The sequence below is a fragment of the Maniola jurtina genome, chromosome 2 (genome assembly GCF_905333055.1).
Source record: "Maniola jurtina chromosome 2, ilManJurt1.1, whole genome shotgun sequence".
Classification (NCBI taxonomy): domain Eukaryota; kingdom Metazoa; phylum Arthropoda; class Insecta; order Lepidoptera; family Nymphalidae; genus Maniola; species Maniola jurtina.
Window position 1 is genome coordinate 9243498 of NC_060030.1, and position 14670 is coordinate 9258167.

Sequence of the window (14670 nt, forward strand, 5' to 3'; positions counted from 1 at the left end):
CTATTTACATTAAATTTCGGGGTTTTACTCTTTCAGGCTTAACGTACATAGTAAGGCACCCCTTAGACTCTGCTCCAAACTCTACCTTTTAGTTAATGACTCTACAAGCAATAGCTGTGTTTTTTAGTCAAGGTAGGTACAGGTACCTCTTTGCGCGCAATATATTTTACAAGCCAATAAAATTATCTATTTAATAATTTATCTAGCGCTTTTGGAACTATTTAGGTAGGTACTTACGTAATATGACTACCTGTATCTACGTAATATGTTGGTAAACTTTGTCTATAATTTTTGCTATGACTTATTCATCGATCCATCTTATAGTTATACCTGATAAGGTAATACACAAGCCTAATCACCGAAATCAGAATAGATAGAGCCAATCAATATTTTGCGTAGGTAGTAGTAGAGTAGGTACCGATTAATATACCTATTATTTTTATACGTTGCAGTATTCAGTCAATTTATCTTTCGAGTTTCGAATCGCTATGCACGAAATTGCGCATTCTTTGTCCAATCTATATTAGGTATATCTTGTTTTTTCTGGTTTTCAATTCCAAAAATACTGAATAATTTAGCAGTTTTATCGTCTAGGAGGTGCCTAAATGAAGAATAAAAATTTGTATATTACAATTTCCCTTACCATTGATAATAAATAGTTAAGGCGAACATCACTTGGTTCGTTCTATCTGTTCATTCCGCTTTTGCCTTAGAAACGAGAAAAAATATTACCGATATGACTTGGGCAATGAAAATTAAAAAAAAAAAATAAGGTAAGATAGATGAGTTTTAATGGAGTACCAGATGTAGGTCTAGGTAGGTACTCGTTGCAATAATATACTGAAATCGTTAAACCAATGGATATTCAATTTGATGTGGTCATAACTCATAAGGTGTCATACTCATACCTACAACTTACCTAAGTAGGTACCAAACCTAACTAGGTATGTACCTAGGTAGGTAGGCTTCTCTCACAATAATAACTGGCGTCACAAAATTGCTTGCGTCAAATACGCCCCAAAAAAAGTTTGGTTTAACGCAACCACATGTTTGTTTATTCTTTACTGCCAACGCTGTCCTGAACTAAGGCTGAAACCTATAGAGTAGAGAGTACTCTGACTTCGCTTAGACTTAAGACATACCCTACTTAAGTTATGTCTCTCAAATGGTCTCTCACATAAATCTCTTACTTTAACTCTAAGTAAAGTCAGAGCAAAGTCAAAGTAGATAGGTACCTTATAGATCACAGCTTTGCCTCCTCTATTAATATAAAATCTATGTATTAATATTAATAGTCACTATTATATTGGTGTTCTCTTTTACCTACTAAGGTCTCTACATTAAAAAACTCATAAATCATAAGAAGTACGTTGTACTAACTTTAAAAAAAATATTCTTTAATATCACAAATCTCTGTATCTCTAGTTACTATACTATATCAGTAAAACAATGATAATCTTTGACGTGATGTGTCCTATTTGAAAAAGTTTTTTCGTATGAACAATTATATTATCTATCTAATCGATTAGAATAGAATAATTTTATAGAAGAAAAGTTAAAGATTTTTAAATCTTAGGAAGAATAGTAGGTAGGTATATGTAGGTAGATTCATTTATCGAGCGCTGTATTACGTAAGAGCAGCTAAAAATCCTGAAATAATAAGAGAAGCTAAAAGAGCTGATATTTGGGTTCTTGAATAGTCATCGAAACAATACTTAGGAATTACGTAGGTAAGTATGCCAAAATAAATTAGATACCTAGGTACTCAAAAATTATTATTCAAAGCAGTATTCATTTTGGGCACGGATAGGTACGATTAGGTTTCTGAGACGGATCTGGTAGCAGCCAGCCTAGCGATGGGGCCCGTCCGCTTGGCGGCGGGTCGAGACCTGGCGGGAGTGCGGTGAATAACTACCTAAGTCGGGTATAATACCCGCGCAACCGCCAGTCCGTTGAGGAACAAACACAGGTTTTAGTGGGTGCAAGCCCCACATAACCTCTCCGTTTCCCCTGACCTACAGGTACTCGTAGTTTATTTAAGCACAAAGTAGGTACCTACTTAGTCCAAAATTTTCCCTAAAATAGAGATGTTTCAAGACTCGACATTCAAAATAAGACAATATTCTATTGTCTATGTATTTAGGTAAGGTAGGCATAATTGGTTGGTTAATAATAAATAATTGATATTGATAAATTGTGCAGTATGCAGTATGTATGGAGTATGATACTATACTTACTCGATCAAACTTTTTGATTGTTTGCATTTTTAAGCTCTCTTTTCAGCATTTTTAGCACCCTCAATGTCCCAAAACATAAGTAAGTAGATATCTACCAGAGGAGTGCTTCATTAAAATGAATCACTTACCTTCCTACGTGAAGACGGTAAAATGTACCATCTATGCCTGATAAGCAAGATACCTTAACTGGAATCGTATTATAGTCATAATGTGCGATTTATTGCCTTCAGCGATTACTAGGTAACAGTTTTTGTAAACTACATTAGGAGGCACGACGGCTGATATTGCATACAATGATACATGATGAGGTTTTACCTCGTTATTACTAATACTGTAGAGGTGAGGTTAAACGGCACGATATAGCAGTTTCCTTCTAAAAATCTATCATTTTACTGGATGATTAATTATCACTTAGATTTTTTAGTAGGTAGTTATTCAGGGCTAGCCCAGGGGTGGTGCTAGCCCCTCCGATACGGCACAGCACACACTGGCGGAATGCACAGCCTGAGCGTCGCAGAGGCATCCATTGTCGTTCATCTTGGGCAGCGATCTATCGCTCCCAAGCGTGATAAACGCGATGATCGCAAATGAGACTTGTTGGACGGCAATGGTGTCCTTCTGTGAGGAAGTGATCGCATTGAAGGAGGCGGCTGAAAGGGAAAGAGAGCTGGATCTCAACGCTCATCCCATACGCCGTAAACGCCAGGGGCAAAGGAGGCGCCAATATGCGCGCTACCTCGTGCCCTAAATGAGGACATAACCAAACACAAGGCGTCGGCATCCCATAGGGATGTCCAGTAATGTGGCGGTATCGTTGAGACGGCACAGTGGTATGCAAACTGCGTTCCTGTGTCGTCTCGTCATGACGCAGACGGCCCCGCTGGGTTTTAGTGGGTATTCTGGTTGCCAGCGAGTCCCACATACCCCCCCGGAAGCAGCGTGGTATTTGCTCTGCTTCCGGGAGTGAAGCGTAAAAGCATTTCCCAGCGATAAAAAAAGGGGTGGTGCTAGCGGTTCGTCCGCATCTAGAGGCGCTGACATGGAATCTTGCAGTCGGAAAAACTGATCCGGGCCGGCCCTGATAACTACCTTTAACTGCGTAACTCGTAATTGCTTGAGAGATCAAAAAACTTTTATATACCTACATAATATACATACAAAAACTCATGATATTTGGATTAGATATGAAGGATATATTATAATAAAAGTTGAACAATAAATAGAATTACCTGTTATTGATTAATTACGTGTTAGTTCGTTGAAATAGGTAGGTTCATGTGTAGGTTAAGTTAATTTTAGTTAGATTAGTTGCCAATAGTGACACATACCTAAGAATTTAGTTGTTCGAGTACCTATGTAAAAACAGGCATTTTTGTAATGATTTTTTATAGCTAACTACAAAATTATCCAGCTTGATGATGGTCATTTACCTTATGTAATGATATACGTTTATTTTTCACTTTCTATTATTATAACTTAGATGTTTACGCAATCCTTATAATAATTCTTCATTTAGAAAGCGGTTTATACTCGTACTTACTAATTAAGTACTGTTTGAGTCTATATACGTGGCCACAAGTTTTGATTCACAACTCTTATAATAAAGCTTTATCAAGCTCATTAAATTAATCGAATATTGATGAATAGTAATTTAAGCCTTAATCACATTTATTATATCGTAACAAATTATACGGACCGATTTATTATTAGTTATTAAATAAACATTATAAATAACATTAGAGCTCATCTATTTCAAGTAAAAAACAAACATCTTAATAAATAAAAATTTACATTTTTCTCTTAATTAAGTAATGTATTTTAACAATTTACAATAATTATAATATTATCATAAGAAGTTCTACAAATTAGTATGTATATTAAACCTATGTTTAAAATCTAAATCTAAGCGCTCACGTGACCGACGCTACTATCCAGTTGCAATCCAATAGGTACTAAATATTTTATAACTATGATTTAATAAAATCATTTTGTGAGCGTTTAGAATAAATAATAAGTCATGATTTAAGCAAAAGTGTGAAACAGAAAGTGTTATATAGACCATAGATGCAAGGGCACGTCGAATCAAAACCACAGACGAAATTAAAACGCATTGGAAATAACGACAAACATAAAATGAGTGAAACATTCTGCAGATTAATTATCCGATTATATTAACGCTTACCTAATCAGTTGCAAGAGGTAGTTAAAAATCTGCATTCCGCACGCACACAGGTGCTTTGAATATTTATAGTGCCAGATCCATATTATACAACTTTTATATAAGTGCCTATTGGTGCTTATTCGATTGTACACAAATCCTAAAGTCAAAGATTAGATAATTGCATCGTAAATTGAGAATAGCGCGCTATGGAGCGAGCTATGTTGGGTATTACTCTCAGGGATAAAATCCGGAACGAGGAAATTCGCAGGAGAACAAAAGCGACCGACATAGCTCAAAGGATTAGCAAGCTAAAGTGGCAATGGGCAGGCCATGTCTGTCGCAGAACCGACGGCCGTTGGGGCAGACGTGTTCTGGAGTGGAGACCGCGTACCGGTAAGCGCAGTGTAGGACGACCTCCAGCCCGCTGGACCGATGACCTGAAGAAGGTGGCGGGGAGCGGGTGGATGAGGAAGGCGGAGGACCGTGTTTGGTGGCGCGCTCTTGGAAAGGCCTATGTCCAGCAGTGGACGCTTACAGGCTGATGGATGGATGGATGATGGATGAAATTGAGAAATCTAAAATTAGTACCATCTTTACTGTCGTAATAATCATTTTGAAATGAATAATAATACACTTTTAGAGATGTCAAATTAGTTTATTATTAAGAAGAGTTTGTGTCCAATTGAATTAGCACAATGGCTATGCTTATAATGCCTAAGGCGCCATCTCCACGGGCGAGAGTATCGTGGCGATAGTCTCGCCGTGTCACCAAATCCGAACTCTATGGGCCTATCTCCACAGGGCGATACGACGAGTGACTTTGGACGAGTATAACGTCGCGGAGACGTCGCGTCGCGCGACGATATCGTCGGGTCTCGCAGCGATGCCGCCACGTTACGCTATAGTTGAGAGGCCCAACGAGGCGTTGCGGTCACGACACGCGGCGGTGTCGTTGCGAGTTGCGACGACTCGCTGGCGGAATTATCGTCGTACAGTGGAGATTATCCGACGATAGTAGGACGGACTCGTCGCGATACTCTCACCCGTGGAATGGCGCCTAACTTGAAAACTGTATGACACATTATTTAAAGTAGGTAACCTCAATAAACGATTCTATTACCGCTAATTCAACCCTTGACTAAACTCTATATTTTGATAAGTAGGTACTCTGCGGAATCAACTAGCATATTTTATCACCAACTTTGGAAAATATCTACGAATCTATTGAGTTTCTTGCCAAGATGTAACGTAATTTTATTTATTTATTTTTATTTAGTGTTTATGCGATTCGAATAGGCACAATCGTTAGTAATCTAATGTTATTTCAATAAACAATAAATACTTAAACACTAAATAACGATTCGTCGCTTCAATAGTAGCGGCTTATTTACATTGATTGATATGTTTATTATTGCCATGGTGGTTATTTTGCTAACACTGCAGCTATTGGTGGGCGACATGCCTAGCGATGTTTGCGTAGCACTCGTAGCAGTTCGTAGCAGCCGCAAGACACACAGTAGCATGCAAAGACGTGTGCAAAAGTTTGTCAATGGCATGTGGCCCTATCACAGGGCTTCGTTTACATAAATTAAAGTCTAATGCCAAATAAATGGCTATCTGTAAATCAATGCAAGTTTTACATTATATTTTTTAAAATCCTAAGTTCAGGAATTTGTGATAGCGCCATTGTGAAAAGCTTTGAATTTCGATCGTATTTGTTCAAATAAATGCTCTTGTTTTTTTTTTTCAATACGGTCACAGAACTTATTTATTTGACCTTTGACAAATAAAGGAGGCCGCTTGCGATAGTGTCACTGGTCTGTGCTTCGATGCCGTGGGGTCTATATAACACTGAACGTTTCCGGGCGACGTGGGTGCTGCAGGCAGCCACCAGAGTCAAGTTCCCCCATCTTAATACCAAACATCCTCCCGTCGGAAAGATGAAGTACGACATCCATTTCGATTAACACGTACACACATGCAACACACATCTATATCTTCGTTCACATGTTCATGCAATGACTGATCTTTCCGTCACTGACAATTCGAGCAGAGGATAACAAAGATGTCCCCAAAAGTGTTATATTTACATATTTTATTTTTGAAAGAGAACGTCTAAGTAGTTATGCAAAACACTGAATGCACGAGTAGAATGTGTATTTATGAAAGTAGGATGTTTGGACGCAGCATGTAGAGTTATGCTAAACATCAATGCGAAAATAAAACAAGGAAGCCAACGTGCAACAGATAACGTAAGACGGTGTGCAAACAGGACATGGAAAGTGCAAGGTGCATAATAGATCGCTTAAAGATAAAATAATTATACATCTGGGAGGATTTATTAGCCTATAGGTACATACTAATTCAAATTACATAATTATGTAGGTGTGATATTATACAGGCTTGGGATAACATAAAAAATAGGTTTCTTTGTGTTGTTGCTTACGTATTTTTTGTAACGATGTGTAACATTATTAAAGTGTAACAAGTTTTCGTATTTATTATTGTACGATTTCACTCTTTCTTTACTTAGTCATCACAATATTAATGTCTATAACAAGAGTAACGTGAGTGTATCAACGGTTAGCATTATTTAATTTCTAGCTAGCCAAAATACTGATTACGATTATGAGAAAAGTATCTATCGTGACGTACCTACAGTAACATTTATTACAAAATTTATTTTGTATATTATCATTATATTACCTCATTTTCTATATCTATTCAGTAGGTATTTCTATATTAGTATTTTAGAGCCACAGCCAAACGCGTTGTGTTCACTCATTGCGATATAATCATCAATCAATAAGTATTATATAAAAACAAAGTTCGTTTTTTGTGTGTCGCAAGTGGTCTGCTGAAACTTACTTTAATATCGTACTAACCATCTTAAATTAAGAGAAGTTGCAATCCATCCAACAGTCGCAAATTGTTTACGAATAACTGGACACATTGGCAACCATGAGTCGGAAAGGGCGCCACATAAATAAGTATACAGTTAAAATGTTGAACCTTGGCGATGCGCTTCTTAGCAATACTATTACTTTAATTATGTTATCGATATTTGTATTGCATACCTGTTTACTTTTTCAAGAATATAAATATTAATGATTTACTTTTAAAGATCGATTAGGTATTGTCAAAACATTTGTGGCGCCCAGGACAAACGGTGAAAAGGCCACTCGTGTATCAGTAAATAAAATAATTTGGAATGGAGTTTTAAATATTATCCTCTGTTATTTAGGTACATTAATATATAGTGTGTGAAAGAAATTAACTTTGAAAAGTGAGGATAAAAAAAAATTAGAGGAACTTTTTTCCCCATATAATTAAACGAGTAGCTCCTACTCCACCGTTTTGCCCAGCCGACGGCGGCGACGAGTTGTTCTAAGACGTTTTTCTTAAAACAAGAGGAAGCTGACCCTGGTCCGGCGCGCGTCGCCTTTGCCGCGCCGGCCCATGCCGTACTGTCACATGGCCGTGTCGGACGAGCTGCCCCCGGGCTTGGCGTCGCCGCTCGCGCCGCCCGCCGCCTCCTCGTCGCGCGAGCTCCCGCGCCCGGCGCCCGCCGCCGATAGCCCCGTGAAGTCCAATTTGTACTGTACGACAACAATCATGTTAATAACACACCACTGAAATCCATACACTGGAGGCTTTGCGGCTCGAAAATAAAACGCAATGCTTTTACCAACATTTGAACTGAAATCTTGAGTTTTTACTTTAAAATGAAATCGCCTGAAAATATTAATCGAGCTATCTTTTATTAATTAAATCAACATGTAGAGCTTAATCTCGTATTGTACTTTGAATTACCGCGTTTTATAATAGAGACCGAAGCCCACTCTCGATGCCTACGACACCGCTACGGCACCCATTGAAATGACAATAAACACCATGCACGCTGATCGATTCTGTTTATGAACAACTAATATAACCAATCCAATAATTCTGACTTGAACGAATTTTTCAATGGTAGCGCCAGTTAAGGGGCTGATATCATTACTAGCGGTTAACTCCGTAAAAGAGATAGCGAATGGCTTAAAGTTATAAAATGATCGATAGGCACTTTATAAACTTTAAGATTAATGGTTAGTCACACAGATTCTAAACTAAGAATAATAAATCATTAATTGCAACATCACATAAACAACATCCAGATATTAACTATCAGATACTCCATCAAACATTTCTACACTAAACTCCAATAAATACCACGACGTCAAATTTTCATGATAAGTACATAATTGTACTATCAAATGTTTGTTATACGCCAAAGCCAACAACTGAAATCCACACAAATACCTACTTTATCCATTTAATACACTATTTTCACTCTTAAATGTGGATGCTTTTCGTAAATTTGGCTTCCAATGCATAGGAACTCTCTCGGGCATACAGAGGGAGTACTGAAATTAGGAAAATAAAAAGGAACTTAAAAGGGACCAAAAATAAAACCTTCAGGATATCGTCCGTAGACTCCGTAGAGCCCGTCTCGTCGAGGATAAGGGATTTTTTTTCTCTTGGGAAGTTTGCTTTAAAAATTTGTTCAAATTTTATTTAATGATAATGTTCTTTCGTTAATCTAGCACTCTAGCTTACTTCGCTTGTGTATATAATCAGAAAAATTACAAAGTATTATTCTCTAACAAAAAATCTGATCAACTATACAAAATTCTCAAGAAGAATTACACAATGCATGCTTAAGTGACTACATACACAGGTACACACAGTTACATGAATATTGATGTTTTTGATAGAGCAAGACTGAGACAGACCGAATCGCCCCCTGTATTTGTTGAGGATTTGTTAATCGCTTTGTCCAACAGTATAAGACCCTGAGAGTTGAAAACCACCCAGAGTTAGGCGACAGGAAAACAGAAATAAAAATCAATATAACATACAGTTAAAATAAAATGGGACTTTGATTAAATTCAAGTATTCTATGTCTATACCAATCTAACATCTAATTACTAGGAAGATCTATTCTTGTTTTTTATGAATGCATAATATTATACTTATTTTATTTTAAACAAATTACTTATCTTATTTAACAAATTAACAAGAATAAATCTTTGGTCGAAAATAGTACATTTGACCCCCGAAAGTCTAACAGTCACGAACGAAATATAATCTTTAAAGTACTTAACGGGTGCAACACTCTGGTGCCTTTTTATCACTCCCACACTCGTCTCCCACGCCAAAGGTACCTAAGGAACATTACGTTCCAATGCACTAAAATTTTAATATTTCCTAGAAAATTGTCTATACTTTCAAAAATGTGCCATGTGTTGCTTGTAAAAGGTTGAAAATTTTATTCACACAACAATAAAGGGTAGAATAGGTCACCTTGTTCGCGCAGTCAAAGCAAGTCGTGACAACTTTACTGATGACGTTCATGAGGTGCTTGGTCTCTTGGATTACATTGTCAACTTTGCTGAAGGTCGCTGCCCTTCCCACAGTCGGCTCCTTCACGGTAAATTGAAGCTGCTGAACATACGTAGGAACTTTGTCTAAATGTTCCAACAGCTCCTTCTTTATCGTTCCGGCAGGGACCTTTACACAGAAAGTTAAATACAAATAAAACAAAATATTTTAGTGACTAAAAAAGCAAAAAAAATTTCAAACTGCTGAAATCAAAATTAAAGGAACCGTTGTCAAATATCTCTTTGAATCTATTTGATAAAAGTAATCACCTGCACATATTTATTAAAATTAAGTAAGTAAATAGTTTACGCTAAATTACAATTTTTTTACCTGATAGGAAAATTGTCGAACAATTTTATATAGTCTATTAGCTTCTTCTGCAAAGTATTCCGCTTGTGTGAAGAGGTCTTGTGTAGTGTTAAGACGGCCTTCACCCTTTGTGAACTGGTACATAGCGAAGGCCATGGAAGACATATTTTTCGCCCTGAAATTTTAAGTTTAGCATTATAATTTAGGTAGTAATAATAGTCTATTATATTATTTCTTTTGACATTACTAGCTTTGCTCTCAAAAATATAAATATCCATTAAAGTTGAAAAGATTTTGATTGAAATGTATCCAACAAGCTGATCCGCCCGGCTTCGATTTTCTAAAAATTAAATTTTCTTGACCATTTAGTTTTAAATTGTACGTTGATCAGTCAGACCGTTTATTGCTTTAGCTTGTAGTAAATTAATTGGCTGAAACAATTCGTCTAGTGCTAATAAGTAGTGTGCATATATATTTGAAAAATCATGTAAAATATACAAGTTATAATTAGAAATACTAACCTCTTCACAATATCGTTGTTTTCATCAGCACCCTGCCACTTTTCAGTCTCCGCGTCCATCTCAGAGGACATCATTTTCATTTCCAATCCTGACTTCGCAATTTTCGCTTGCTCGTCAGAATCTAATCGGACAGCTTTTAATGGCTTACTTGTCGTTCCATGTTTCTATGTAAATACAATAGTAAAGCACAATGGTACTGTAAACTTAACGATATGTTTAAATTTTGTACAAAAAATTCATAATATTTATATCTTATTCACACTGGCTCAATTAGCGGAACATTTAAAAGAAAACTTACAGTTTATTAGATATGTACTTTTGATGGATGATGCCCGCAACTTTATCCGCTTGGATTTAGGTTTTTGAAAATCCTGTGGTCAACTCTTGGATTTTCCGAGGTAAAGCGTAGTCTATGTTCGTCTCCGCGATTTTGACGAAATTTGGTACTTTCGTCAAAATCGATTAAAGAGATGGGCCGTGAAATGCAAGCAGTAAGAAAGACACACTTTCGTATTTATAATATTAGAATGGATTGAATATATTAGATGTACTTAGGTGTTTAATTTTCGATGCTCCGCTAAATTTGTTAGTGTGTGTGTTTATACTTACTCCGGGTCTAGGCAAACTACTATATTGTTGTTTGTCAGGTCTTTCGTCCGTTAAATCTAACAGTTCCTTCGCGAGTCGCGCAGCATCGGCGAGCAGCCACGCCCACATGTCGACGAACACATCGAGGTTCTCCCTGGCCGCCGCGCTGCTGGGGTGCGCCGCCAGCGTGCGCGCGGCGGTCACCACTTGCGGGCCGTATATCCGCAAGTTGATTTCCGCAAACTTCGCACTCACTTGTAACGTCTCCGACAACGCGATATGCCTGAGCAATTTGCAAACCTGTTGATGACCTCACAATTAGAACCTAAAGAAATCTGAGTGAACATCAATTAAAAAGTAACCTGCCTCAATTATATGATCTAATTGCTCGTGTAGTAGGCTCGCTATACTATGCAGTCTCTCTGATTCTCTCTCACCGCAGGAACTAGCTGAAATTCAAATGTAAACTGGATGTATCGTGAAAAATATAACCTGGTTAAAAACAAGCGAACACTTTTGTATTACTGTTTCATTTTGATGAATAATTTGCAATCGGCTTTTGTATTACGAAACTTGTGATTCGTAAATTGCGATCACCACAATTGTTGTATTTTTAATTATAAGTAGGTAATTACTTTTATCATTGTTGAAAGTATCAGTGCAATTTAAGAATGTTAGTATTGTGAGAAACGTATAGAATACTCCAAAGTTTCGTGACACAAGAGGCATCAGGCTAAAGTGGTTAATTCTGTAATTGTTAGTTAATCAATTGGATTGAATACATGTAAGTGTTCGCATTTCATACAAGTACGACTATACCTATTTTGCGTTGACGATTACCTATGTGCGCAAGGTCTGAAGCGAGTTTCCTCGCTTCTTCAGCGAGATGCGCCAGGTCTTTGGCCTGGTCTCTCGCTGCCACCACCAGGGCTCGCTCAAGCTCTGAGGCCGCACTGGTGGCTCCTGTACATGCACTCTCTAGTGCTGCCCCACTGCTGTTCCCATTTTGTTCTTCCTAAAATGTCAAATTTTATATAACCATTTTACCCATTATCCTACGTAATATTTACAGGTTACAAAAGAAGGAAAATTATCCCCTGACTGAAATTAGAATTTATTTAAAATTCCTAGGTATAATATTATGTATAGTATTATGTCTCCTATAGTAATAAAGCGTTTACTAAGCGTTTACTTTCGAGGTATTCACTCGATGTCCCAGGCTTCGCCAGATTGGCGGTTGTAACGGAGCCCTATCCCAACCTCTGTCGGATGGGCTAGGACTCTGTTACGGCTGCACAAGAAGGCCTTACGCAAGTAAGTGGTTAGATAATGTGACCTTACGGAGTGACTTATTCCAAACGGAAAAAACTCCTTAAAATGAAGAGTATAAAAAAATATTTAGATGACTCTCACTAATGACACAGCAACCGCTACTAGTCTCTCCAGTTCGTATGCTATTCTCTCGGCCAGGGCCAGTATCCTTTGCCTGTGCTCGTGCGACGTGTAGGCTGAGTCTGTGAAGTCGTGTGTCCTCTCCACGAGGGCTCGCAACGTAGCGGCCAGAGCTCTTCTTCTGGCCGCGTCTGCGCCGCCTCTCGCCCGCGCCGCTCGCACCTGCGTCGACAGACCGCGCAGCGCGCCTAGCGCGGTCCCTGCCTCCCATTGCGCAGCCTAACAATTTAAGCTAAACTTTAATCTTCTTCTTCTTAAATTCTTGGTCACACACTTATTTTGTTAGAAGTACTTAAAACATAAAATCCAAGATGTACACCCCACATTGAAGATAAGAGTTCAAAATAATCAGCTTAACAAATATCAAACGATAGGATTGAGCTAGCACCATAGATGGTGTTTTGCGTACAACATTTTTGGTGATTACTTTATGATTACATCTCTTATCTATTGTGTGTCTTGAATTTTATATCAATTTTTGTTAAGATTAGTAGACTCAGTATAAATTATAGCAAGACAGTAATTATGAAGGTACGACAGGTAATCGAGGACTGTCCACACCACTCTATAAACTCTCAAATACTCTTAAATCTAAAATTTTTCATATTAATCACGATTAATATGAAAAATATACCTACACCTATCGTGCCTTGATATAAATTAAAGCCGTGTCTGTGAAAAAAAATAACTTCTAAGTATATTAAGTAAATAATATAATTCAATGTGAAAACTGTAATCAATGTTGCTTGGCTTTTTTGAGATAAGTTGGCATGGCTCATGGGACGGCACGAAATTACTTACGGACTAAAAGAAGAAAAATGTGGCGATACGTTGATATAAAAAAGCCTATACTGATTACAATAGCGTGGTACATTAATAGCTGCCAAAGAAGCTGCTGCTGTATGCTGGCCCTTTTAGACGGGATTTTTATTTATATAGAACTATTTCTTAAGCAGAACTACATCTTCTTAGGCGGGTTTCAGCGTGAATAGCAGCGTTGTTACGTAGTGTTGAAAATATTTACTTATCTAATAAGTTAAGATTTAATAATTCATTAATATAAAAATAAAAAGCTTGACTTTATAATTAGTGCTCAGTACATAAATTAATGTATCCATTCTCAAACTAAATGATAGCTTGATTTCATTAAGGAAAAATATATAAGCACTTAAGAATTTTCTATTTTAGGAAGGAGCTATTAACCAATAAATATACATTTCAAAGTATGAAAATTTGTTATCATTATTTTAAAATAGAAAATCCTTCATATAATATTGTAATTTGTATAATATATTCAAAACTATATATTATTATATTTGTTTTTCATTTGATAATGCCACAATATTAATAGAATGACAAAGTAAAGAGCTCCTAATCTAATGAGGCATTCAAAGTTATCTCAATGAAGCATACGTTAGAACGACTAAAATGCATTGCAAGTAATGTGTAAAATATCATTACAAAGGAAAAAGGCACTCGTCTACCTACATGTATCATTTGTACCTGATCGTGACTATCCGAGTAAGGTTGCAACTACAAGAGAAATAAAAAACCTCGTTTATGTTCACGTTAGTAGGTAATGGGAAAGCGCAGGGGTGGCAAAACTTTGGGGATACAAAGAGTTTCTCATAAGAGATGAGACTCTAATGGCATAACTTACGAGTATGTTAAAGCATTGGGTTCTGTCTATTGTATTTGAAAATAATTTGGGATCCTCGTTCATGAAATGATACTTTAGGCAATGGAATAAGTAATGAAGGTAGCGTCATCTTATCTATCCTTATTTTTATTAAGACTTGTACCTAATATTTACAAATCCCATCAAAATACACGCATACGCACGCGTTTAGTGTGACGTATTATCATACAGTGTTTGTCACACTGCGCTGCTCTCACGCCTTGCGTGTGTTTCAAACTTTATAGGTAACTAGTGCTACAATGGTAACGGCCTAAGAGCGCTTGAATTTGGTGAAGGCAT

At 37.1% G+C, this 14670-nt stretch overlaps 1 protein-coding gene across 12 annotated transcripts in view; it reads right to left on the reverse strand.

Annotated features, from left to right (window-relative positions):
- Positions 1-6119: 6119 nt before the first annotated feature.
- Positions 6120-14670, reverse strand: part of LOC123872937 (alpha-catulin) — an 82290-nt gene continuing 73739 nt past the window's right edge. For 2 of the 12 annotated variants that reach the window (XM_045917553.1, XM_045917585.1), the window contains exons 6-16: positions 14196-14225; positions 12654-12911; positions 12060-12255; positions 11607-11689; positions 11262-11540; positions 10653-10816; positions 10153-10306; positions 9745-9951; positions 9546-9605; positions 9174-9233; positions 6120-7997 (exon numbers count right to left, since the gene is read on the reverse strand). In XM_045917553.1, coding sequence (XP_045773509.1) covers positions 7869-7997; positions 9174-9233; positions 9546-9605; positions 9745-9951; positions 10153-10306; positions 10653-10816; positions 11262-11540; positions 11607-11689; positions 12060-12255; positions 12654-12911; positions 14196-14225 — 1620 coding nt within the window. In that variant the 3' untranslated portion in view covers positions 6120-7868. The other 10 variants (XM_045917543.1, XM_045917568.1, XM_045917562.1 and 7 more) reach the window with 9 other exon arrangements.